We start from the raw sequence: 27248 nt of genomic DNA on the forward strand, positions 1-27248 counted from the left end.
TGTAGGTCTAAGCATGCACATAACTTCAGCAAAACTCATCCGTTTCCTAACCCTGGCTTGGGTACCTCTGCTCCATGCTCTGACTTCTGTGCTCACTCCAGACCCAGTAATCCCAGGGTTGAAGGTTCTTCTCTTCATGTTTCACTCCTTAACTTTCATGCACCATGAGATAAGGTTTTGCTCATGTCAGAGTTCATACTCTTGGGATGATGTCTGGTACATAACAAGTGCTCTAAAACAATATTCTTTGTAGAGTCATGATAATGATAAAACTAGACAAATAAGAGATTAAACAATCAATAAGTGATCTACTTCATAAAGTTAAGAGGTATAGGATGAAAATTCAGCAGATGGACAGAGGCACCTTCTGTGTGAGTGAATAAAGAAGCAGGGGCCAAGAGAAAAGTCCCCTAGGGAGCTTTGAACTGGTGAAGAGTGTGCTCAGTACAGCCTCCCACCCCTGCTTCCTCTTAAAGTCTGTGGAGCTTCACTTCCGATCAGAGCTCATCACTTTGGAATGTTTCTTGGAACCACACAGTGGAAAATCAAGGTGGATTTCACAAATGACATTAAATCTGAATTACATCTGAGAAGAGGTACAATAACTTGATATAATTTCATAATTTGCTAGGGTAGAAAGTAAGCCTTAAAAATACCCATCAATGTGTTACTTTGAGTAAATTCAGTCATTAGGTTTGTAGTCATAAAATAATGAGTTGAGTAACTGCAGATGTGCTAACACACTAATGTCAGAATTAGTGGATGATTATTCCTCTGAGTAAGTCTCAGATTGCCTAATAACAATTCAAATTATTGATGAATTCCTGTAGTATGTGGTTTCATGTATCAGAAATGAGCATACGACCCTTCTGTATATATACACGCTCAGGTATGTAGATTAGATACAGATTTCTTTATTGAGGAGAATTCACTTGGTTTCTGTAGCTCATTCTGAGAACATGATGTATTAAAAGTTCTTGGGAATCCATTGATCTTTCACCTGTGAAAATCATCTAATAACTGAGAAGTACTGTCTGTGCAGGTGCAGTTACGGGTACATGTCTTACTGCTTTGAAAGGAGCATTTTTATCCTTATTGTTTTGTTATTTGAGAGACATTGCATTGAATTAAACCTTTAGCTCCCCCCCCCCTTTTTTAAGTTTGATTTTGGTTATAAGTAAAGCTAGACTCTCCCTTTCTAACATTCAACTCCTGGAAACACACTCTGTTCTCCGCACAGCATCTCTCCTCAGCAATATGACTGATGATGTTACTTAGTTAGAACAACAAAGCAAGAGTCTAAATATATGCTTTTACAAAATCACGTGTCAAAAAGCAGACACACACACACACACACACACACACACACGCACAATTTATTTGGGAAAGGAATGCAAATGGAGGTGTGGGGTGAAAAGGGGTTCCTGTAAAAGAAGAGCAGGGAACAGGCAAGGAGAAAGAGAAAGAGAAATTTAGAACAATGCAGATAGTCAAAATGTAAAAGCAAAGTCCTTCAGGAATACAAGGTAAAGTTCTGTTCTTTCACACACTGTTTCTAAGACTCCTTAAGCTAAAAAAAATTCCAAAAACTTTTTATTCTGTCTCTCTCTGAAGAAAGGTACAATGTTATTAACTTGAACTTATACAGTGTTTTTCTGCAGCTATATTTTAATTATAATTTATTTTAGATATAATAATCATATTTTAATTATAATAAAATTGCTCGTCTTTGTTTTTTTCTTAAGGCTTAAAAAATACTAAATTATAAAATAATGACAGTTTTAAAAAATTTTTTAGAAAGTTTCTCAGTTTTCAATGCAGATTGTCTGAAACATCCCAGCAAAGAAAACAACCTGGAAGGTACATGTAAATTATTTTCTTTTATTTCACTACTACTTTTAAATGAAAGTATAAACAGAAAAGGAAAGCTGCTTCTCTAGATTTGCTCAACTCTGTCTCCTCACAGAAAAAAGGAAAAAAAGAAGAAAGAGAGAGAGAAAGAGAGACCATTGAAAAGCAACTTGCCATCAATTTGCACTAGTATTTCAGTTGACGCTGCAGCATTCACGTGAATCCCTGTGCAAATCATTAGCAGCTGAGGGTTAGATTAACACGGCGTGGGTCCTTGCCTCTCCAAGGAATCCAGTTCATTTTCTGTACTAGCAATAGGGGCTTGCCACATCCTTAAAGTATGTAATTGCAAGAAAAACAATACTATACCATTACTTAGTCTGTTAGCAGAGAATTGTGCTTCAGATGATAATTCTAGAGAGCCTCTAACAAACTAGAGAGCGTAGGGAGCATCTTATTCCAATTCTGAATTTTTGCAAAGAAATGTCTAAAGACTTTGAGGTAAAACAACTTTATTTGATGATTCTGATATTATGATTGCATACAATTTTAAGTCTTTTTAAAAGTAATAGCTTGCTTACCGTATCCACAGGAAAGCCGTATACTACACCTTTAAGATCTTGATGTAAGGGACAATATTAACCATGGACAGGACTGTATCTTGTTTACAAGCCTGTTGGGTAAGCCTTTTATCCATAATAAAAGTCTGTCTGCCTCACACCGGATTCTGGGCCATTTATTTGCTATTTTGAAATGCAGTAGGCAGCCTTCTAACCAGAATCCAGAACTGGAGTAGTAAAAGGATGTTTCTACTGATCATAACTAACAAGATGTATTTTAGAGATGAATTATGTTTCTGCCAATTTATTTGCATATGTAACTATGAAAATTCAACTTGATTGAATGAAATGTGTGCCAAGTCTATTTTTTCAAAACATAATTTTCAAAATACTGTACTAATGATTTACACTTTAATGAGTGAAAAATAATCACATCTTCCCTGCTTGCTTAAACAGAACTGCATTTCCATTCCTTCGCTAGAATTCCAGGACCTCAATTTGTTACTTCCTCCCCAAGTTACTGTTTCCATAAACTGCACCCTCCCTAGAGAAGCTTGATTCCTAATATAAATATCTATAGTATGTTGGTTTTTAAGGGGTTCATTTATTCTGTTGAAACAGCAGATTGTAAATCAAATTGCAGTAGGTTCAAGGGATAATTTAAGTAGGTAAATTTTCAAGTAAGTTGAGGATACCCCACTATGATTACTTAGGGGTCATGGCCAGCTTTGACTATGGTGCTCATTCTGTAATGTTCAACATAAGTACACAGAATTTTTCTGGCTATGCCTGCAATGGAATTTTCCATTCCTGACCAAAAAAAAAAAAAAAAAAATCAAAAGGAGGAAATTAAACTTTTTTGAAATATTTTCAAGTCCTTAGGGTGGGGCTAGTGAATAAAGAAAAATCTGTTACTTTGATGATATTACCTTCTTCAGTGAATATAGCTCCCTGGGTTCCCAGGCAGGACTTACACTTTTTTTTTTTATTACAGTAGCATATTTTCTTGTAAAGAATGTAACAAATATATTTATGACTTAGTGGTTGTTCTAATGAAATGAGGCAATCATTTGATAAACATGATGCGACTGTACAGTAAGAAGTGGCAGAAAAGGTTGTGACTGTTATAGGAAGTAGAAGTTGTATCGTTCATCTTATTGCTGAGATATTGAAAAGTCAATATTCCACTAGATGTAGCAAAAGTGGCAGGAGCTCCAGACAGACAGACAGACAGACAGCCCAAGTTCAGAGGTCAGTTATGAGAGGGTTTAAAATAAATATACAGCCTTTCTCAAAAAAAAATTAAGCCTAACACTCAAATATATTTTAAGTGTGTGTGTGTGTGTGTGTGTGTGTGTGTGTGTGCTGTGCCACAATTTACTTGCAGAGGTTGGAGGACAAACTGAATTAGTTCACTCTTTACACCCTGGCCAGAATTTATCATGTATTTCTAACCTTAGAAAGCCACTGTTTGAGGGGAGTTCATGAAAAACCTTGAGCAGCAAACGAAAGCCTTTGTACACACAGATCGCTGCACAGCAGCCCCTAATGTCTGTTGATACTCAGATCATTTCCTTGATCTCACATCCGTGGTCCATGTGGAAAAGAATAAGTATTTGTAAGTAAGACCCTGGGTTTCTTACCATTCCGTCTCCACATGATCAAGTGAGGCCCTTACATCTATGCATTCAAGTTATGGAGGTCCCTCCCCACTGAAAGGGATTTAGAGAGTTAAAATTCCAGAATGCAGAGTCATACTCGAGGGTTTCAGGGTTGGGTGGAGGAACTGGGAACAGACAAAGGAAGGAGCCCTGGTTTATGATTCTGGATCTGGTGGGAACAGTTTTGTAAACGTAGGTGCTATTTCCTGCCATCAAGGGCTTTCCAGAATTTGATAATCATTTCCCAGCTGTATGACCTGAGCGAATTGTTTTAGTTGTGGGCACTGAGTATATGTATAATGGAACAGGATCATGTTTCTCTTGCTGAGAGAAAGCAGGGACACCGCTCCCATACTGCTCTGTTCATTATTTACCTTGAAGAAAATTTGGCCTCTTGCTAAAGTGAGGAAAAGAGAAAGATCTGACACAGTGTACCAAGAATATTTTAGGTTGATTTGTGTCAACTCTAATAACCCACTTGACAGAGGAATAGAGAAGATGTCTGTTAATACCTGACACCCATGCAGGAAATAAGCTGCCCTTGGTTTCAGCCAGCCAGCTCTCTCAGTTTCACAAATCAAAGTTTTACGGCACCTCTTTGACTGAGGTCTAGACAGTGTCTTAATCTTGTTTCACTTGTCTCCAACAAAGAAGATTGCAAAAGCTTTAGGAACATACTGAATGAATGAAACCCCCGTGAGCCAGGTGATTATAGTCCATGTTCAACAATCTGCCCTGGGCCCTGGGCTGTCCCTGAGACTGAAACAACTCCCAGTATGGAGCTAACAAGTGACCCATAGATATGCGGTTAAGTCTAATTTGATACCTTGTAACAAAGCTTGCCTAACAGTCCTTACAGCATGGTAAACTTCTGTTGAGTTTTCATTGCTTTAATTCTTTCTTTCTTTCTTTCTTTCTTTCTTTCTTTCTTTCTTTCTTTCTTTCTTTCTTTCTTTCTTTCTTTCTTTCTTTCTTTCTTTCCTTCCTTCCTTCCTTCCTTCCTTCCTTCCTTCCTTCCTTCCTTTCTTTCTCTTCCTTCCTTCCTTCCTTCCTTCCTTCCTTCCTTCCTTCCTTCCTTCCTTTCTTTCTCCTCATTTTTCTTTCTTGCTTTAAGGCAGTGATTATCAACTTGGGACACATTTGCTCCTCAGGGAACACTTGGCAATGTCTGGAGACATGTTTGGTTGTTACAGATGATGAGGGGAGTGGTGTTGCTGAACCTAGAGAGACAGCAGGGGTTTTCTCCAGCTGAAGTGGACCTAGGCCATCTTTCCTACCAGAGTTGCCTGGCCCAAAGTGGCCGCAGTGTCATGGTCCGAACCTCACTGTTAGAGAAGTTAGGGACGTGGACAGTAAAAAATCCTGGCTTTGTTCAACACTTGAACCTAGAAGGGAACTTTATACAGTTGATACTCTATTAACAGAAATTAGAGACAGATTTGGAAATCTTTAAAAAAAAAAAAAAAAAAAGGGGCAGGATGTTTACTTATCAAGTACATCTGAGAATGTATCAAGTAGAATTTTCTGTTTCAGACTTTGGAGTTAAAACAATGAAGTTGGAGCAAATCAACCTTGCATATTCCCCGCCCCCCAGGAGTTTTGGGAAAATTGTGACGCAGTCGCGTTGGCTAAGCAGCATGATTTTCTGAAGGTTCTGATTATAATTTGCTTCAGTCATGCTCAGCAGCTGGCTGTTGGAGACTGGGAAGCAGAACAGCCAGGTATACGCAAGTCCCTTAAATATTAGCCCAGCAGAGTCAATTTTGAACAACCGAGCAAAGAGCAGGTGTTAATAGTAAATGAATTATGTAAATGAAGAGCAGATTTTATTCACATGTTATGTTTTTACTTTTAATAGGTCCATGAATAAAACTAGAAAAAAAAGTCTTCAGTCTTATTGTATGCCACCCAAAATCATGTCACAGTTCTCAAAACCTTCAGCTTTTGTTCTAGCCAGAGCCCTTGCCATTAAGAGACTACACCTCATTCGGGTCATTGGTAAAGCCCATGTCTGAAACAGAAGTATGGGTGCCAAACCATCTGCATTATTCACTCTTGTCATGATTAATTAGATACTGGCTCCAGTTCTAAGTTCTTTCCAAAGTGAATTCTTGCATATATGCATGCACATCCTTTCCAATCTCCAGGATACATTTAAACCTGCATCATTTCAGAAGAAAGAATCAGATTACTTCTATTGACAGTTGCCAAGTGGCCTCGTGTTTCAACTTGACATCTCATATCACTTTTAAGGAAAAGAGAATGAGAAGAGCTTTAAGGAATCATAAATATATAGTAAATTAAGTTGAAAATCTTCTATCTTGATTTAAGGTTTGTTCTGAATAGTCCCCTACAAAATGAGTTCTCCTGCTGAAGTTTTAAGAGTGACATAGTTGAGATGCCCTGGTATAAACATGTAAGTTACTGTACAAGCTGGGCACTTTTAAATTAAAACTTGTTTAGAATCCTCTCTTGATGAATACCTCTGGTAATAGTTTAGAAAATAGATTATACACTTCCAGTTCTCCGTGCCTCTGAAATACTGTAGGAATCTGTGGAGCCTGGCCTATGGCCTGTCTTACCCAATGAGGAAGTGAGTATGTATCTTTAGATACCCCAGACTGACATACAGCAGTACTTTTCTGCTTGTCTCAAACCAGCCACTCTTGGCATCTAGGCAAGGCTGGGGATCTGCACACCTGCAAAGGCCTGACCTCAGGAACATTGCTCTAAGAATAAGAACCGTGGAAGGCCTGCCAGCCACTTAGGCCAGAGATTCTGGTGAATCTAGAACATACCTCAGGTTGGTATTGGTAGGAGAATCAAAGACGAGAACTCTTTTGGGTTAAGGTCTCACCCTCAGGAGCAAAGCTTTCAGCCATGTCATCTCAAATTGGAAATTGAATATTAGGATGTTCTGACTGTTGTCCTATACACAGTGGCAAGCAAAGGATTTTATATGGTTTTGAAAGGATTTAAACAAAAATTTATAGAAACTTGATAAAATAGGCAGAAATACAGATTTTAGTTTCCACAACTTAAAAAGATAGTATTTCAAGCCGGGCGGTGGTGGCGCACGCCTTTAATCCCAGCACTCGGGAGGCAGAGGCAGGCGGATCTCTGTGAGTTCGAGGCCAGCCTGGGCTACCAAGTGAGTTCCAGGAATGGCGCAAAGCTACACAGAGAAACCCTGTCTCGAAAAACCAAAAAAAAAAAAAAAAAAAAAAATAGTATTTCATTTACATTTTTATTTACATGTATGTGTGTGTTTGCATGCCTGTAACGTAAATGTGTGCCTGGTGCCTCGAGAGGCCAGAAGAGGGTTTCAGCTTCCCTCCAGCTGGAGTATTAGAGGAGGTTGTGAGCCACCTGATGGAGGTGCTATGAACTGAATTCAGGTCCTCTGCAAGAACTGTGAGTGCTCTTAACCACTGAACCCCCTCTCTAGCTCTCTTTCTTTTTTCCTTTTTAACTTGTTTATTTTGAGTAGATTTATGTGCCTCATTTCTGGTAGAAAATTATTTTCTAATATTCTGAAAGCTCTACCTTACGTTTCTCACATGACTTCTCAAAGACGTGGACCTAAGGTGTAACAAACACCACAGGAACAGTGGGATGTTTGCAAGAGGACTAAGCAAGGACAGAAAGCAGAAGGAGTCACTTTAGACTACGCAGATTTGACGGATTATCGTCTCTAATGACAGCAAGCAGCTTTTGGGCTCCTTAGGAAGCATTCCAGGTGTAGTTTTCAAATTTCAGTCTTCTCTTGTCAGCCATGCTTGCTGTGTTCTTCATTAAACCAAGAAATGACAATAACAGGAATTAAGGTGCAGTTTAGTAAGATTTATTATGTATGATGTGTTCCATAAAAAGTGTTTTAAGAGACACAAAAAGGGAAGAGTCTCCCAAATTTCTGGAAATTGAGAGTGCAAATAACTGGTTCCCCTATGCCTAGAAACCAAAAGAAAATATCAGGGGATAGTGTGGATGCTGGGGTAGGGAATTAGACAAAGCAAGAAGTGGAACGGTGACAGACTCTTTTTTATGTATGCATATACTCATACTGAACATCATCTAGACTGTGTTAGCATAATCAAGGATACAGTTATAACCATTGCCGTGGATTTTATTTTCCAGTCTGTTCTTCAGGAGCCTTGAAGTGACCAGCTATATTTATATATGGGAGAACTACAGACTTGTTGATTTGCCTTGGGATTCTCCATGGACATGGTATTTGACCTTCTTAGGAGTTGACTTTGGCTACTACTGGTTCCACCGCATGGCCCATGGTGAGTTACAAATGATATGTTTTGTCATCGATGATGAAGTGTGTTTAGCACACAAAAGGCATTTGGTAAGTATTTACTGAATGAATTTAAAAAGCCATAGAACAATATATCTTGTAGCATGTGAAGATTGCTAACAAAGACTTACTTTGAAATCTCAGCATATGTAATCTGAAGCCATTAAAAATAAAATTATTGCAGATACATTTTCCTCATGATTATAATTGTAATACCTTTAGAAATTGATAGCTTTAGCATTGCTTTTCAGTGGGTTTCCATCCATTGTGAAACTGTAGGCAATTATGCATAATATCAAACTTTGCATCCCAATCATCACGGGTCATTCTGGAGAGGTCTTCAGCAGCACCGAATTCTAGGGAACATCTGCCATGACAGTCAGCACGACTCACTTTCTTGGCAGTCCTTCCACATTACAAATGAAAATGCAATCAGCTAAGCACTGACCAGACTGCACTTCAGTGTTGCCATAGTTTCACAAAATTTCTCATCTCATACAGAGCCTTTTCTTTCTCTGTGCTGGTTCACTGCATTTGCTTTGGAGATTCATAGCTGTACCTTCCAAAGAAATGTTTTGTTATGGAAAAAAAAGAAATGGGAAAAGTTGCAAAGGATTGGGTCTGTACTTTTGTAGGGATGAGCGAGCATTAGGGATGGCAGAGGGAAGCAGAACAAGTGGGTTTTGGGACGCGAGAAGCCATGCCAAAGTTCTGAAGGGGAGTGCCGGAAGGTGCTAAGTTTTTAAAAAAGCAAGGGAAGTACACCACTGACTATTGCAGGGCTGTTTGGGATGAGGGGGCAGGAAGGAAGGAAAAAGAAGAATCTGGAATAAGAATAATAAGTAGATGGGAAATGGAAATAGGAGACATGAGATCAGGGTGAATAACTGTGTAATGTGGAGCAGCACAGCAGACCAAACATCCTTCCTAAACAGAGATGATGGAAGTGGGAGGAACACGGCTCAGGGCTGTGCTTAAGGCCACTGAACCGTGTGTGTGTGTGTGTGTGTGTGTGTGTGTGTGTGTGTGTGTGCGCGCGCGCGCGCGTGCGTGTACTGAAATATATATATATCCACCATATATGTATATATACATATATATTAGTATTTTAAATTCATGCATTTAACAAAAGTATGAGTGTTAATTAATTAGAACAATTTGAAGTAAATATGCAAGTTAAAAATATATATTGTGAGGAATAACCAGTATCTTTAAAAATAATTAGTCAACCCCTGACATCATTTCCCAACTATAAATGTAAGAGGATACTCCCAAATCAAATATGGTTAAGAATAAAAATGCAGTAAACTGTTTGTATTTTAATGCAAAGCACTAGTTTTCCTCATAGAGTAAGCATATTGGTGATTTCTCTCATATTCTGTGTAATCAACACTATTGTCAAAAGACTGTCATTCAGTTTCAGAAATCTTCTAATATCACATTGTTCTATATAGATGTTTTTACTTGAGAAATCTGTGAAATTACTTAATCTTTGAAGCTAAACAAAAAAGCCAAAATATAACCAAATATAAAAATTTTTAAATATCTTTATTGTGAATATCCTGAGTTAAGAGTAATAAAATTTTAAAAAATCATTAAAATGTGGAATCAAGGCACTTTGAAAGTATGCTTCCTATTAGAAAAATTTGAACTGAATCCAGTGGATGAGGCGGGCATTAAAGAAATTGAAAGCCTTCTGGAAAAACATTCAAAGCCTCAGGCTATGGAACCTAATCACAAGTTCAAAGACTTGTGGTTTGTAATGGAAAGCTAGAAGGAAAAAATAAATTATATAGTTAAACATGTCACCCATCAATGTGATAGTTGATTTTAAAATTTATACATAAACAGTAATAAAAATTTTTTTCAGTAATAAAATATTAAAATAGTTTTAAGTATCTAGAAATATGTGTCAATAAGAAAATCTTACACTATAAAATCTTACAATCTGAAAATGTGTAATTCCAAACTGAATACTTATTCAGATCAATTTTATCAACAATTTCAAAACTCAAATGCCATCTTATAATACAGAAAGAAAAAAGCTATGATTTTTTTCTGCTTACTGTGTAGTTAATATCCTTTCACTATTTTCAGTAAAAGCATATATTCCATGTGTATTAACATGTTAAATATGATGAAACAGAAATTACATAAGTGAGACTTGGTTGTCATAAGCATTTAAATTATTTCTTTACTAAGCCAAAGCATTGCCTGTGTTCTGCTGTTTGGGATTAGCATTCACTTGTCTTGCATGTTTAGAGATGTCTTCTGTTTAGAGGACACTGGTGTTTTAGGTAAAAAACTTTATTCTCAAAACATTGACTTTCTTTATCTCTGTGTCAGAAAACATATTTTGGGGCTATATAGGTCTTTACATTTTCTTTCCCTACAGAACAACACAAAACAAATACTCATTATTGACATCTAGTATAAAATGAATGTTGCCCAATCATCTCCATAGATTTCTTTGATGACTTTAGAAAGAAATTTGGAATGTTAAAATTAAAATAATCCTGAAATTAAAAGTAGCTCTCTGTATGTCTTTACTGCACTAAATCACAGCAGCATTGGGTTCGTTCGTGCTCCGTGCACTCTTGACCGCACTGCTTGGGTAAGGTAACGAAGATTTCACTGGAGTGCAGGCCCGTGCCGTAAGAGCCGGCCCGTGCCGTAAGAGCCTAGTGATACGGCCCAGGAGTTTTGACTGGGTTTGTTTGTTTCCACCAGCTAAAGAATTAAAGGACAGGAAAATTCTGAGTGCCTTAGGTACCAGTGGAGAAATTGCAAACCCCGCAAATAGCAACCGACAGACTCAGCAGTTGGCGATGTTTGTTGGGATGAGGAAACACAGGCATGCAGAAGTTCTGCACCCAGAGAAAAAGACCCTATGCAAAGCAGAGAGAGCACTCAGCCATCAGAAAACCCAGGCTCTTCTAGGGCTGGGGCATTTAAAGTCTCCGAAGGGTGTTCCTCCCCAAATTTAGGGTCAGTCAGTTGGAAGAAAGAAAGGGTTGCTTGGCCTCCAACTGTTCTGTAAGGGGCCTTGAACTTGTGGAGTCAGTTCATCAGCAGGGGCCTGCTGTGGGCAGAAAAGAGTCTACAATGCATTAGTTTTAAGTTGCCAGGCTTTTTGTCTCGAGTCAGAAGGGTGTAGAAGAAGCTGACCATCTTGGAAATTGGCCCTACCCAAATATGGCCCACCTGTCTGTCTGTGTACCCAGAAGTCTAACTCCTAGTCACTCACATAGGAGCACATGGGAGCCTGAGACAGGAGGATGTCCAGGTGTTAAGAGCCTGTCCTGGCTACATAAAGAATTCTAGGCCAGCCTGGGCTACACAGTGAGACCCTGTTTCAAAACAAACAAAAAGATATTACAGATTAGTGTTTGCTGCTTAAGAAAACAAGACTAAAACTTCCACAATGCTTGTAGTTTATCATATCTTATTGTGGGTGGTGAATACATGAATGTGTATCTTACAGAAAATTCTGCAGAGAAGTCTCTTCTCTTTAGACCACACCTGCATTGGCCCTTGTGTGCTGACCCAGGGAATGCATCCCTAGAAGTTGTTTCTGAGCCAGGAACCCAGTCAGCAGCATTCTCACTCTCTGTTATCTCCTTGTAGATTTATTTGCACTTCCGCAAACTTCAGCCTAGGGTTGGTAGGGTCTTGCGTTAGTTATTACTATATGGTGCGATGCTGTTGACCGTGTGAGGAAAGCCACGAGGTACAACAAAACCCACTATAAGTGTTTATTAAGAGAAGGAGCAGAGGGGAATATGCTTAGGCCTCTAGAGGATTGTGCATGGAGAGAGAGGAAGAAGAAGAAGAGGGGAGGAGTCTGTGACCTGCTTTTTATGGATTCCCCCCAGCCCCCGCACATGTGTGTATGGGCTTACGAAGGTATGCTGAGCATGCACATAGATTATGTGATCACACAGTGCATGGATTATGTAGGACCTAAGCCCCTGGAATGATTAAATCTCTTGCTTGTCTACTGGACAGTGCATGTGTGGTCATACAGCTTGGGGAGTGGCCAGGAATTCCAACATCTTGTCCCCAGGCTTTTCCTGTCTCTATAAGACACTAATCTCTTTAGCAATTATAGCCGTTTTTTTGTTTTGTTTTGTTTTTTTTTTCCCAAACTTTCTCTTTCTGGATCTTTAAACTCAGCCACAGATCCTTTCTGGCCAAACTTTACAAGTTTAAAATCTCTTTCTGTTTAGCAAACTTCTTCCTCTCACTGTAGACTTGCATGAGAGCAGTAGGCAGTAACCGTGGTACAGCCGACCACCATTCTGTCTTGAGATTTCCCCTGCCTAATGGTTCAGTCATTACTACTGATTTCAACCTCAGTCAGTCCTCAGAATGTAAACAGAATGAAGTCAAAGTATAATTCAGATAATCTCTAGTCCAGTTCCCAAGAGTCCTTAGTCTCTTCTGAAACCTCACTATCTGAGCTTCCACTGCACACTCTGTTCTGGTCTTCCACGTTAGCATTGAAACGGCACACTCAACCCTGCTTACAGAAGAACAGGGATTTTCTAATGCATGGTCCACGCTCTTCCACACTGCCCTCTAACCAGTTCATCACTCTCCACCCAGTTTCTATGTTCAGTACTTTACTAGTTACCGTGACATGTAAACTTAAGGGAGGAAAAGTTTATTTTTTTCTCAAAGCTTAATAATATAATAATCCATTATGTTCTATAAACCCCAGTACTTAGAAATTGTTTCCTTCTGTTATAAATTTCACCGATGCATCTATTTTTTTCATTTGTTAGTTTTTCCCATAATTATTAAGATCACTTATATCACTCTCAACGCAAGGTACCTAAGGTCACTTCTTGATGCCACATACACTTGATTGTTCTGCTACAGATTATAGGTGCCAATAATCAGTTATAATAACGACAGAGAAAATGTCAATTTATGTAGTGAATTCTAGAACTGATTCTTGTCCCACTCTAGACTTCCCATGAAGTGTGAACCTAATCAATTTTAGCCATAAAAACTAGGAGTCAGATATGGGGGTAATAACCTGAAAGATCAGAGAAGCAGAGGAGCAGTGACCATCGACTTATCACCTCTCTAGATCCTTCCAGCAAAAGAGTGGAGATGCTGTCTCCACCGTGCCTTATCACTTCCTCTCTCCACCTTCCGGGTACTGGGATTAAAGGCCTGAGCCAACACCACCTGGCCTTTATGGTTAGCTAGTGGCTAGCTCAGTCCTCTGATCTTCAGGCAAGCTTTATTTATCAGAACACAAACAAAATATCACATAAGAGTCCCACATCTTTTGTAAGTTTTATTCTCTTTTAGTTGACTTCAGGTAAAATAATCACACATGTCATTGACCTAGGCAAGTGTTCTTCCGGTTCAGGGACTTTTCACTCCTGCCTGTCCTGTGTGTGCCTCCATTTCCACAGAATCCTAGACTCACACTTTCAGAAAGGTTTCCTTGCATGATCAAATGTCACCTTGTAAGAGGAGTACCCCTGATCATTCTATAAATATTGTCAACACCCACACCGACTTCACTTTCAAGAGATGTCAGACATCATAAAGTGGGTCAGGGTACCTTATTACACCTGTAGATTTTTGGTTAGAGTGAATTGAGAAAATACGCTGTGCTGCTTAGTGGATTTGAAATTTATGACATCAATTTGCCATAAATTTAAAATTTATGTTACAAATAACATTCACAATTTCATGAAACTATGCTTATTGTGCTGACATGATACAAATTAAGTTTCTTTTTTTATTTTAGTAGATTTTATTTCACTTACTTATCTATGTCCTTAACTCAATATATCCATAGGAAAATGAATCTTTCTGATCTCACTATAGGCACATGGACAACAGCATCTGTCACAGAATATGCTTTGGGTTTGCACTTATCTGATATGATAATGCCAATATTATTCTAGATGAATAGTTGTGAGCTGAAATAGATATGATTATAAAGTTTGTCTTATGAACTGTCTTTTTTCAATTGAAAATTGTATAATTTAAAAGTTTCTTTATTCACTCAATCTCATCCATGTAGACAAATTCCTAAACAGTCTTATTAAATAAGAAACACAGAGCCAAATACAAAGGTAATAGCCAAAGAGATCAGAGAACTCTTTAGACTGTTTAGAAATTCATCTACATATCCATGCTCTTTTTTCTTAAAATACTTTGTGTTTAGAAATCAGTTATTTAAAAATATTGAAAGATTTTTGGAGTTAAGAATATTTGGATTTGTGTATTTTGACTGCTTTCTGAATTTCTTCTGCTTCCTTTTCAACTTAATTATTAACTTGTCCAAATGCATTTCTATTTTAGAGATTAAAATTCTTTTCCAGAACCAAGAAAATTACTTGAAAAAAATGTTGAAGAGCAGATTTGTTCTGTCTTTTCTAACACCAACTGGTAATTTAATTATCTTTTAACCTCACACATATTAGTATTCCTTCAAAAACTCAGTGTTGAGTAGTAGTCATTGTACTTACTGTGTATAGACTTTTGCTTCATATTCTCAGATACTGGTAACAGAAATTCCAGAAACTGATCTTAAATGCCAGCTCTGAGCTTTGGGCTGTTTGACACATTGCAGAAGATGCGTGCCCTGTGATAGGCCTTACACTGTGAGGGAAACACACATAGAGCAGCCCACGATGCATGGACAGTGTGCAGGTGGGAGTGAAATCCACAGGGATCCCACTCCAGAAGTACTCCAGTTCACTAGCAGGGACGTTTCTTTCTCTTTAGAAATACAGAGGAATCACTGGGAAACCAGTCTTGGGCAGACTTTGATGGTCTCCACAACAGTGATGATGTTGCACAGGAACTGACTCAGAAAGAATTTCACAGCCAGCACACAGCCAAGTGAGTAGGAAGGAGCAGCAAAGAAGAGAGCAGAGGTCTCTGAGGCAAGGTGTTTGTGTGGAGGCAGTGACGGCTCCCTCATGTCAACAGCAACGATTTCACATTTTAGAAATGCAGTAGTATGGGCAGGCATATAATTTAACATAAAACAGAAGTGGCTATGTGGGCCAATTGTCTGACTATCACAGTTTGCTTTTTGACTAAAACAGTGCCATAAGGAAATCTGTGAAAAAGGATCAATGCAATTTGGTGAAGAAAACACATTGATGAATATAGCTAATGAAAATGGAGATAAATAAAGGTAGGCTTGATGTAAATAAACACTTGTCCATGGGAGAATCAGGAGTGCCTTGGGCAATAGCACATATGATTTTGATATTAAGCATCTGACATATCATTAATGGATCTGTGATATTTCAGAACGTATGAAACCTAGAAAATTTCACCATAAGGAATTTAGAGAAATCTTTATGATAGCCTTCCCCTGTGCTTGTCAGTAGAGGGTAAACACTACAGTCAACACAAGTTGAAAACTTACTCTATCATATGTCACATGTCATTTATTTATTTCAAAGTTTTTTCATAATAAAGTAAAAAAAATAAATTTTAAATGTGAGTATAAGGAAAATGATTGTAAGCAGCAATGTTCTCTTGTCACTTTTAAATCTTAAAATATGACAGACATGTTCCAGTTTTTCCAAGGAGTCAGGCATCCTAAAATGAACTATTCATTAACATATTAAGGTCAGAACCAACTCATATCTTCCTATATTTTATATATTGAAGATCAGTTACCTTTATAAATGTTGACAATTAACTAACTTTACTGAGTTCTCACTACAATTTTCTAAGTGTTTACTATATATTTTCATCTTTGATCTTAGAAAACAAGGTGCTGATTTCTATCAAAATATTTCTGACAAATTAGCAAACTGAAGCAGAGTTAAGGCACTTCCTCACCTCTTGGAGCTCATGTACAAAAGCTTTGGGATACAGACCTCTGGCTGCTGTCCCAGACAGACCTCAGTCTGCTGTGCCAGACAGACCTCAGGCTGCTGGTCCCAGACAGACCTCATGTTGCTGATCCTAGACAGGTGATCTCAGGCTGCTGGTGCCAGACAGACCTCAGGCTGCTGGTCCCAGACCTGTGGGACATGATCACTTCCTTAGGCTCAATTAAAAAAAATATTAAAATCTTCTCCAAATGCTATTTATAATATTTCAGCTCCTATCTCATATACTTTGGTTAATGTTGATACATATATTTAAGCCCCTAGATATTTTTGTAGCATACAAAATGAAAATTTATTGATTCAGTTAGGCATAAAATTATTTGACAGTTTATAATTCAGCAATATTGGAATAGATAAATAGGACCATTTTCTCCGCACAGTCCTGTGTTCAGACTGTAGTCAGATACAAGTTAGATTATGATGTTGCTAGCTGATTGCTTTATGTACCAGCTACATGATGCAATTGCTTATCAAACCTTTTAAATGTTTATCCAAGGCCTATAAGTAGGACTACTTAGATGGAGGCTTCTACAGGTTGGATCTGGACTTAGTTATAATTTTTACTATTACAAAATGGCCAGTTATTTTCATGTAATATGGATTAGTTATTGGAAATTCTTGACAAATAGGGGCAGGAACATTTTACTCTTTGAGAGAATTCACAATAGCATATATCTAAAATTATGGATAGATAACAGATACATGAAGACATACTCCTTGGGTATTTGGCTAATATTAAGTAGACAAATACGTAGGTCAAGCTTGGTAAATAGATGATAGATAGAGCATAGAAAAGTAATGGAGAGATAGATAAATCTTAGATGATAGATCTTTGTACAATTGAATAACTTCAAAGTTTGTTAAAATGTAACTATACCTGTGATCCTACAAAATAATTTTCCAGTAATAATACTTTTCTCAAAAAAAACTAATAATCTTGTATCTAATATATGAACTAATGTAAGCTTATTCTTTCACTATCTCAACTTATCAAACAATATTTTTATTAATAATTTAATTAGATCGAATAAATGTTTAACAATAGGACTCGATAAATTAACTTACTTTTATTCTGTTTGTGAGTGTCTGCATGCAGGTATGTGTATCACCTGTATATCCGGTAGTCAGAAGCCAGAGATGGGGGTCAGATCCTGTAGAACGTGAGTCACAAGGGGTTGTGAGCCACCCTGTGTGGCTGGGAACCAGGACCAGATGCTCTGCAGGGGCAGCAGTGCTCTAACTGCTGGCCATCTCTCCAGCCCCTCCCAATGGGGTTTTAAGCCCCTTTGTGGCTTTTTAAGTTGATTCTGTCACTCTACTACAAAAAAGTTTTTGTTGCATTGTGTGTGTGTGTGTGTGTGTGTGTGTGTGTGTGTGTGTGTGTGTGTGTGTACTATAGTATACATGTGAATGTCAAAATACAACATACAGGAGTCAGTTCTCTCCTTTCATTATGTGGGTCCTAGGACTGAATTCATGTACTCAGGCTTGGTGGACCTACTATTTATCTACTGAACCCTTTCTACAGATCAGGGTTTTTGATTTATTCATTTTAACCTGTCATATCAAAAGAGCTTTTAACCTGTCATATCAAAAGAGCTCAGGACTACTATCTTGGAAAATTATTTGTCTAATAAATTTATTTACCCTTTCCTAGTGTTACCTAACTTTCTCCTTTGTCTTATTTCTCTGAAAATATTTATGAGGCTAATTGTTTAGACACATGTAAACATTTTTGTCAAAACAAGTTCATAAGTGATAGCAAATGCTTCACATTAGAATGTCCATAAGGTACTCTGACATATAATCTGTGTGTGTTAATGATATAGCTTACATAATCATGACTTATGTAATTATACATATTTCAATGTGTATGGAATAAATGAAAGGCCAAGTGTTAGAAAAGATGCTGCATATAGAAATGGGTTCAAGAACCCTCAATACAGAAAATAAACATTCAATAGACTATTAAAATATTCAATCTTATGTCAAAAGCTGGCAATTTTTTTAATAAAAAATTGCTAGTTGTCATATATAGTGGTGTGTGGCTTGATTTCACTTCTATTAAGTATATAATTTTAATATCCAGTTTTCTAATCACTTATTATACTGGAGTATCAAATGATGGAAGAAACAGAAGCACTGCTATTTCTACAAATACTAGCCAACATTTTTCTGTCACTTGAATACGAAGTGCTGTCATAGGTACATGTATGTAGATATACATACCCACATAAAATTTCAATTGATAGCACAACTCATGTGTGACAATTTACCATTTCTCTGTTGCTTATTTGCATTTCTGCCCTCTAACTCTGAAAGTCTTAGTTTGCATTAACGTCAACATATTCAATTATGAAAATACACAACTAAGATTCTCAAAATAATCGTGCCACATAGAAAGGATAATGAGAGAGTTTAGAATTCCTTTCAGTTTCCTTTTCTGTTTCAGCATATTGCCATACACAGTCAGAATTGTTCAAATGTTGCACGGACTCTGCCATACACAATCAGAATTGTTCAGATGTTACACGGACTCTGCCATACACAATCACAATTGTTCAAATGTTACATGGACTCTGCCATGCACAATCACAATTGTTCAGATGTTACACGGACTCTGCCATACACAATCACAATTGTTCAAATGTTACACGGACTCTGCCATACACAATCACAACTGTTCAAATGTTACATGGACTCTGCCATACACAATCACAATTGTTCAAATGTTACACGGACTCTGTTCTGTTCCTTAGCGACAGCAGTCCCCTATGAAGCTAACTCCACTCACTCCCTTTTGATCCTACCTTGTTATTTGTATATATCTGAAGTAGTTCAAAAGCATTTAACTCACCATCATATATGACAAATGATTCCTTATTCCTTATGAATAGATATGTAACTATATGCCACTGGATTGAGTTTTTTGATTCATTATTGTCTCTTTTTCTGATGCTTTTTAAAATTCAGTGAGATATTCTGAGGTTCGTTCTCCTTGTGATTATACTATCCTAAATTCTTGCTTCCATCATTTGACTTAATGTATTTTGAGATAAGTTTAGGTGTGTATTTGAAGTTACATTTTCTGAGTGAGTTGAAAATGTTTTAACATGCGACATCGACATCTTTATCTTTGAAACTCCAGGTCTTTATGATCCAACCTATTTTCTGTGCTCAAATTTCATTGCTTTTCTGCTTAAAAAACGACGCTTGTTTTGTAAGTTCACAGAGGGTCTGTGTTTGAGGCTCCCTGAGACGGCCCCCCCTCCCCCTGCAAGCTGCCATTCCTATAGCCCACACCCTTCATCCTCCCTGCCGGCTTTCTCTGCAGCAAAGGAATTCAGACTGCTTATTTTTACATTTGATGATATCCTGGGGGCAAAGGTAAAAAAAAAAAAAAAAAAGAGTTTATAAAACCTGGACAGAAAAAGGATGTAACTTTTTCCGTTCTCCCCTTTGAAATAGCTGACAGTTTCTGGATATACAGAAGGAAATGATGAGTTCAGCCACATGTCCAGATGTGTGCTCAACAGATGTGTAGGGTTATGTTTTAAAAAAGACATGTTGTACAGTACCTGTGTCTTTAGTCAGGAAGTTGTAAATAGTAAACACAGAACTCAGTTTCAAGTATAATCTGACTTAAAAGATTTTTCAAAGTAACAGACAATTTTTAATCTCTTTCATCCTCTTTAGTAGTGAATTAAAAATTAGTATATTTATAAAAATTACCTCAAAGTTGATTGTAAATTGAATTAAATTAAACAGAAACTTAGAAATTGAACATTTTTCTTGTATAATCTTTAATATAGGAATAAAATTCTTATGCCATTATTTCTGATAAACTTATTATCTATAACCAGGGACTTCTTTTATATTGTTGCTGTTCTTTAAAATGTGCAGTCTTTATCATTATAATTTAAAAGGTACAAAAAATGATTTGTCTTATTTCTAAAAAATATTGTTAGTTGACATAAAATGTATTATTTATATACATTTATTTTCTATAATATGGCATTTCAAAGTATGTATCCAACATCTGAGTTGATTTAATAAGCATGCATACTCAACATCATTGTAGTGGAGACAGTAAAATCTCATTGAATTTCAGAATACAATATTGTTAATAACTGTACTTGCCATGCTTTATAATAATTGCTGAAGCTATTCTCTTCATGTAACTAGAAATTTTATGTAATTTGACCAATTTTCCTGAAATTGACTTCAGCCTTAATAGTAGCAATTCTCTGTGCTGTGCAAGCTGCTTTTCACACAGCGCCAAAGGTCTTTGTGGGATAGTTTCAGAAATTCTTACTTATATGAGACTAAAGTAACTCAAAACAGCATAGAAGAAAAATCACAAATATCTTCATTGTTTAGAAGTTAGTCAAAACAATGTCATTGTATAGAAAAGTATACTTGTTAGTTATCTTAAGAATGATTAAGAATAAAACTCTTATATGCAAAACCAGACAAAGGCTGGACAGTGTCCTACATACCTGTTACCCCAGCAGTCAGGAGGCTGAGGCAGGAAGATCATGGATTCCAGGCCAGTTGAGACTACATACTAAGACTCTATGTAAAACAAACAAAAAAACCACACAGTTGGTTGTAATTCCCATCCAGAAAGCTACTGAACACTACAAATGAGTGTTCCAAGCTTGAGACAGAGTCATTGTTCTGAAATTTATGTATATGCAGCAGAACATTCTCTTACATTCTACTTGGTCACTGTGCCTTGCATGCTTCTTGGAAGCTAAAACACTGGTCCGGGACCTGACAACAAAGTGCATCCTAATCCCTGGGATTTCGAAGGACTCTGGGATTTGAAGTTGACACTTCTCTGGCTGAGCTCCAAAGCACAACTGTATTAGGGATAAGAAAAAAGCAGTTTGGTTTTGTATTTTCTTAAAGTTCATGAAGTCCTGCAGAGAAAAATGACATCCAAAGTAAAAAATATAACTGGATTAGTAAAAGGAAGCCAATTCAAAGCGAATTTAGTAGGAAGTCTTTAATAATGAGAGAGTTGTCAGTGAAAATTCACTAGAGAGTTAGGGGAGGGTACATTTTATCCCTATAACCATGCCATTTCAGGTATTGTCCCTATACTTGAGGTTCCAGAAGCATTAGCAAGTAGAAAGACATTAAAAGAGTGATTTTCAGTTACACCAGTGACTCTGCTGTTTGTAAATGCACCCACAAGAAGAACTACCTCAGTTTAACCACTGTCACTAGTGGGGATGGGAGAAGGAGCCCAGACCGCAGGAAGCTCCAGAGAAATGCTCCAGCGCCTGATACACAGCCCCTCCTCTGGTCCTCTCTGAGTCTGACCCTAGACAGTACTTCTTTCTTTCCCTTGTGTGTTGTCTTGTTTAGGTTTGTGTTTTCATTTCCAGGCCAAGTCTCACTCTGTAGCCCAGACTATGTAGCCTAGGTTGGTCAAAAATTTGTGCCAAACAAAGCCCTGGATTACAAACCTGTGCTGCTGTTCACAGCTCCTTCTCTTAACTGTGCTGAACAGAGAGCTACGGCAGGAGAAAAGGTGCTCCATCTGCCCCGACGATTCTCAACCTCTGGAGGAGTCACCAGAATTCAGCCAGTGAGGCTGGATTGAAGGGACCACTTAGTTACCTGTACAAAATATAGTATTAGCACTAGTTTTGGAAAAATGTCCTTTTCTCTCTGACATTATCAAAGTTCTTGCAATGAAGATATAAATGAATTTTCACATGATCATATAATCTTATTGAAGTCCGTAACTTCCTCTCTAAGCCTTTTAGATGGGGAGGACCAAAAGAAAAATTAAAGTTGAATAGTCAAGATTTCAAATTCTAAATCCATCATCTAAAATTAAGCAATTACTTAATTTCTCTGAATGTCAATTTTATTTGCAAATTATCATAGTCCTCTCCAGGTATTACATTAGGAATGAGAAAAGAGCCATTTGGTTTTGTATTTTCTTAAAGTTCATAAAGTCCTGGAGAGAAGTCTCCTAATGTAATGATTACATGTTTAGTGGTAGTTATGAAATGATTAGTACTTTGGATGAAGCAGAGAGAAAATGACTATTCCATAATGCACAAATAGTGCTCACTGGTTAAAATGGCCTATGAATCATGCCACACTCAACCTCAGAACCTTCCCTAACAAAGCAGAGCAAAACAAGGCAAAGGAAAAGGAGCAGGCTAAGTCGTTTAAAGAGCCCGAGTTGGGGAACTCTATTTCAGCCATATGTTGGTTATGATCATAGATGTTTCAATAAATTTTCAACAGGAATGGTGAGTAAACATCAAAGTGAATCTAATACACAAGGAAGGAAGCAATTGTGTTTGACAACCAGGAAAAACAACAGGAGAGCAACCTGGAGAACTCAGGATCAGACACAGGGTGGTGTTTAACTCTTTTAAAGAAAAAACAGTCTTAGAGAGTTTAGGGAAAAAAAAAAAACATTTTAAAGGAATGTTACAATTTTGTAATCCAAAAATAGGATTTCTGGAAATGACAGAAATGAAAAATTAAAGTCATTGCACAACAGACTGAATAAGTTAGAAGAGAATACAGTATATAAAAGGACCAATTCACAGCACAGTGCAGCGGTGGGCATGAAAGAAAGGAAAATAAGGGGAAGGATAGAAATCAAGAATGAAATCACAGAAACGTTGGCTTAGGTTGAACACCGTAGGTTCTCTAAGCATTCTTCTCCCTGGATTCTAACATTCTAATATTATTTAAAAACCTAAACAATGAAAACTGGTTTATGTGGGATCCTGAGCCAGACAGTAAGAAGAAAACACATAACTAAGTGTTGATACTTGACAACTCCTCAATGTTAACTGCGTTGTGTGTGTGTGTCCACCTGTCATCTACACTCCTCAATTGTAAAGGAAACAGCCCACCTCGTCTGTGATTTAAACCAAGGCTCCAGGCTTTTCTCTTGAAGACAACTCAGGTAACTGATCAATTTAGAGACTGTTAACTGCCAAGGCATCCCGAATCCGAAGCATTTGTGTGTGAGTGACCAAACTACTGCAGAGTCAATTTTATTGTTACTAAACTTAATTAGCACCTACATTTCCACACCCTTCCTCCATACCAATGCATGCGAGGTGATAGTTCATTTTCCTTACATTTTCATTTCCTTCATGGTTGGTGTACAGTGTCAGAAGCAATTTTGTTGTTTGTGTGTCTTAGGAATCATATTTGACTATGTCTTTTGCCCATTTCTGGATCACTTTTTATTTTATCTTTTTGTTTTTTCTCTATTGAGTCATTTCTACGCATAATTATATTATATATTGCACACTGGACACACACAATGTATATTGTCTATTAACAACTTATCAGACATATATTTGCAAATATATTCTCTAAATCTGAAAGTTGCCTTTTTCGTTTTTTGTTAACAGTTTGCTATGGAGATGCTTTTTCAACATGATTCTTTGCCACTAGCTCATTTTTGCATTGTTACCTGAACTCTGAGGACCACATTCAAAACTGAGCATTGCTAGGACCAATGCTGAGGGTCTTCACCCATTTCCTCTGTGAGTTTGGCAGTACCTGACCTTCTGTTTTAAGTCTTTATCCATTGCAAGGTAATTTTTGTGGCTGGAATACGATGGTAGCCACATTTCTTTTCCTTTTAAATATCTAGCTTTTCTCAGCACTATTTATATGAGTCTAGCCATGCCCATAGGGTATTCTTGATGCCAAGAAAATGACTGGGCATGACTGGGCACATAGTCTTGGGCTTCTTCTTGGGATCTGCACTCTGTCCATCAATCTACATGTGTTACTGTATTTTGTACTGTTCCAGCTTCATTAACTTTCTCCATCAGCAGTACTTCTTTATGATTCAGTAAGTTACTTAATCTTCTAGAGCCTTCTTTTCAATATCTAAAAATGAGCAAAAATAATACTAGCTTAAAAGAAGTAACTGGTGCTAGACATGTTTGTACTCTGTCATTATAAACAGTAGGTACACACAGAACTTCTGACATTCATGCATGAGCCCTTGTGATAGGACAATGTTTAGCAGCTGACTAACCTTTTTGTTTATAATATCTTTAAAAGAATCTGTTATTTTTAAAGGCTTTTTAAAAGAAGATTTATTTGTTTTTATTTTATGAGCATTTTGTTCTGCCTGCATGTATGTCTGTGTGAGGGTGTTGGATTCCCTGGAACTGGAGGTACAGACAGTTGTGAGCTGCCATGTAGGTGCTGGGAATTGAACTCAAGTCCTCTGGAAGTGCAGCCAGTTATCTAGAATGCCATTATTTAGATTTAATATTATTTACCTGAATGGAGTATATTAAGGTGTATTTTAATATTTTATTACTCATAACAGAGAGAAAGTTACCAAAATATTTAATTTTTTCCTCTGAAATTAAAAAGAAGAAGAGGATTCAGACTAACTTGGTCCTAGAAATCATAAGGAGCGAGAACTCACGGAGTCTGCTGGTATGTCTGGAAGGGCAGTGTTGGAGTCCTGTGCTTTGCAACGTTGGCTGGAATAGCACTGGTATGTGTGTCTCTCCCTGTGGACTGAGCTGAGTTCAGCTTGGTACTGAATCCTTATCTCCTTGTCCATGTACCTACCTTCCGTGTGTGTTTATCGCCCACTTCCTACTAGAATACAGTAGGCAGAAGAATGAGGACATTTATTGCAAGGAGAAAATGCTCTCCCCAAATACATTACAATAGACTCATTGTTTAACAAAACAAAGAAATAAGCACCACACACACTAGTTTCTGATCTTCCAAAAAGAAGGGAATTGCCCCACAGTTGGGAGCTTGGATTTTTGATTTTTTGCAGCTGAACATAAACTGAGTTTTCACAAACAAAACAGGGATCACAGAGCAGCTGTATTCAGATTGATTTCTGCAGAGGCTTTGCTAGCTGTTTTGATTCTACATGAATTTCAGTCTCAGAGACAATTATTTTAAATCATTAATATTCATTCCAATTACTCTCTTACATTCACTTTTCAGAGGCATAGTTTCTTTTCTGCAATGTTTTGTGCTCATTTGATAATTTTCTCTCTGGAAATTATCTATTTGTTGTCATTTTAACATAATCAGCAGGTAATTTCTTTTCTCTGCTTTTGTTTAAAATGTTTCCCTATTATTCGATTTTAAATATTTAATGATGTCAGTAATCAGTGCTTGGATATCAACATCTGTCCAAACAGCTATCACCCCCCGGCCTGTTCCCTGCTCTCATCCCACAACTTTCTTTGTGTAGACACTGAGAAGTCAAGCCTAGCATTTGAAAATATGGTTTTCTGGTCTGCAAATAGTTTACTGTCGTGACTATAGCTATATGATTGATTGGTCCAATGCCTGTTCTGACTATAACTAAATGATTGGTGATGGTTAATACGGCTCTGGTTGGTCTGAGGAAAAGTCATGGGCCACAGCTACCAGAGTTAGAAAGAGCTTTAGTAGAAAGAAGCCAGGCCTGGAGAGAAAGGAGGATGGTGGGCGCAGAGCGGGAGAGGCACAGAGAGGAAGCACAGTAAAAGAGTGCCCGGGGCTGAGTCTGGCTTTTTTTAAGGCGAGGGACTTCGAGCCCATGAGGTGGGTGCTTAGTCTCCCATGTCCCCTGATGACATAAGACGCCAGGGCCAGAAGAGTGAGAGCAGGATCCTAACAATTGGTCCAATGACTGTCCAATGAGTAAGGGAACTTAATAGTTGCTGGCTAGCAGCTGCCTCTTCAGTGTTCACATTTCTCTGTGTCATATTAGTGTCATTTTTATTGTAGTTTTTAATACAGGTGTAATAAAGTCATTTCATTGCAGTTGTTACCATACTTTTTCTGTAATTCCATTTCCTTGTGCTTACTTCAAATTGATGGATTTATTGCTCTTCTTTTCACACACACAGCCTCTGGTTTATACTGCTGGACTCTGCCCTGCTGAATAGCTTAACATTCTCCTCTGCTCTCTGCCCTTCTTGTGAATGCTTGTGGAATCTACATGCTTATGAAGATTCAAATTTGACTTAGGGGACCAAATTCCTCAGATCCTCCCATTAATGGTGGTTTGGTTTTGTTTGTTTTTCCCCTCAGGAGAGGCAGATTTTGTGCGAACTTCCTCATTTTCGAGATTAACACTGATGACCAGGCCAGTCAACATTAATGGGTCCTCATTTAGGGCCTTTAAAATCTTGATTTCCAGTTGATCCCAGTGAGAACATGATTTCTGAATTCTTCCTGGCTTTTATTCTTGGAAGTCAGTTTTGCTGTCTATGAAGTCCCTGGGTTCACATTTTCTTGTGTATGTTCAGTTGTCTCTTTCTCTGTCTCTTTGTCTCTGTCTCTCTGTTTCTCTCTGCTCTCCTGCGATTGACCACAATGTTTAGTGAGTATAATAGAAATTGTATTCATTTTAATTTTACTTAGTTAATTACTCATTTCCAGTTGTTCATTGGATGGGAAGTTAATTTCTGCTGACTTTGAGAGGGATGGTGTGCAGTGTGCAGGGCACTGGGGATCTGTTTTGTTGCTTCTAGAAAGTGTATGTGTTTGTGTAGTTGTGCCTCATCCCTTCTGATCTGGCTATGGTTTTGTTTTTCTCCCAATTTCATCCAAATTTACTGATTCCTATTTTCTGTGGTGGTTTGTACGTTCATGACAATAACATAGTTTACAGATGGATGGAAATGATATTTCAGGAGAAATATAGTGCCAAATAATTATTTCATGATTTTTCTTTCATTTTATTGTAAGGACAAATATGTAAAAGCAAATAACAAACCAATGCTCAGAACAAGAGCAGACAGAAAACCAAGCTTTTTATAGACACACATGGTTCTCTATCAGAACAGAAGAGGCAGGGTCCCGCTGAAGAGCAGCGTCAACAGCGAGCTGTCAGGGAAGACGGAGCCCTGCTGACGCAGGGTCTGCTTTGTTCAGTTCCTTCCTCAGAAGCAGCAGCTCAGACAAGGATCCTAACCACCCTCCACTTCTGTGCTTCCGTGGTAAA

General features: G+C 37.7%; 1 protein-coding gene across 2 annotated transcripts in view; it reads left to right on the forward strand.

Moving 5' to 3' along the window:
• The window catches only part of Agmo (alkylglycerol monooxygenase), a 289744-nt gene that overhangs the window by 2595 nt on the left and 259901 nt on the right, over window positions 1–27248 (forward strand). For both annotated transcript variants that reach the window (XM_037210501.1, XM_028872292.2), the window contains exon 3: window positions 8210–8361. In XM_037210501.1, the coding sequence (XP_037066396.1) occupies window positions 8210–8361 (152 nt within the window). The remainder of the gene's footprint in view (window positions 1–8209; window positions 8362–27248) is intronic.

This window comes from Peromyscus leucopus, chromosome 14, assembly GCF_004664715.2.
Source record: "Peromyscus leucopus breed LL Stock chromosome 14, UCI_PerLeu_2.1, whole genome shotgun sequence".
Classification (NCBI taxonomy): Eukaryota; Metazoa; Chordata; class Mammalia; order Rodentia; family Cricetidae; genus Peromyscus; species Peromyscus leucopus.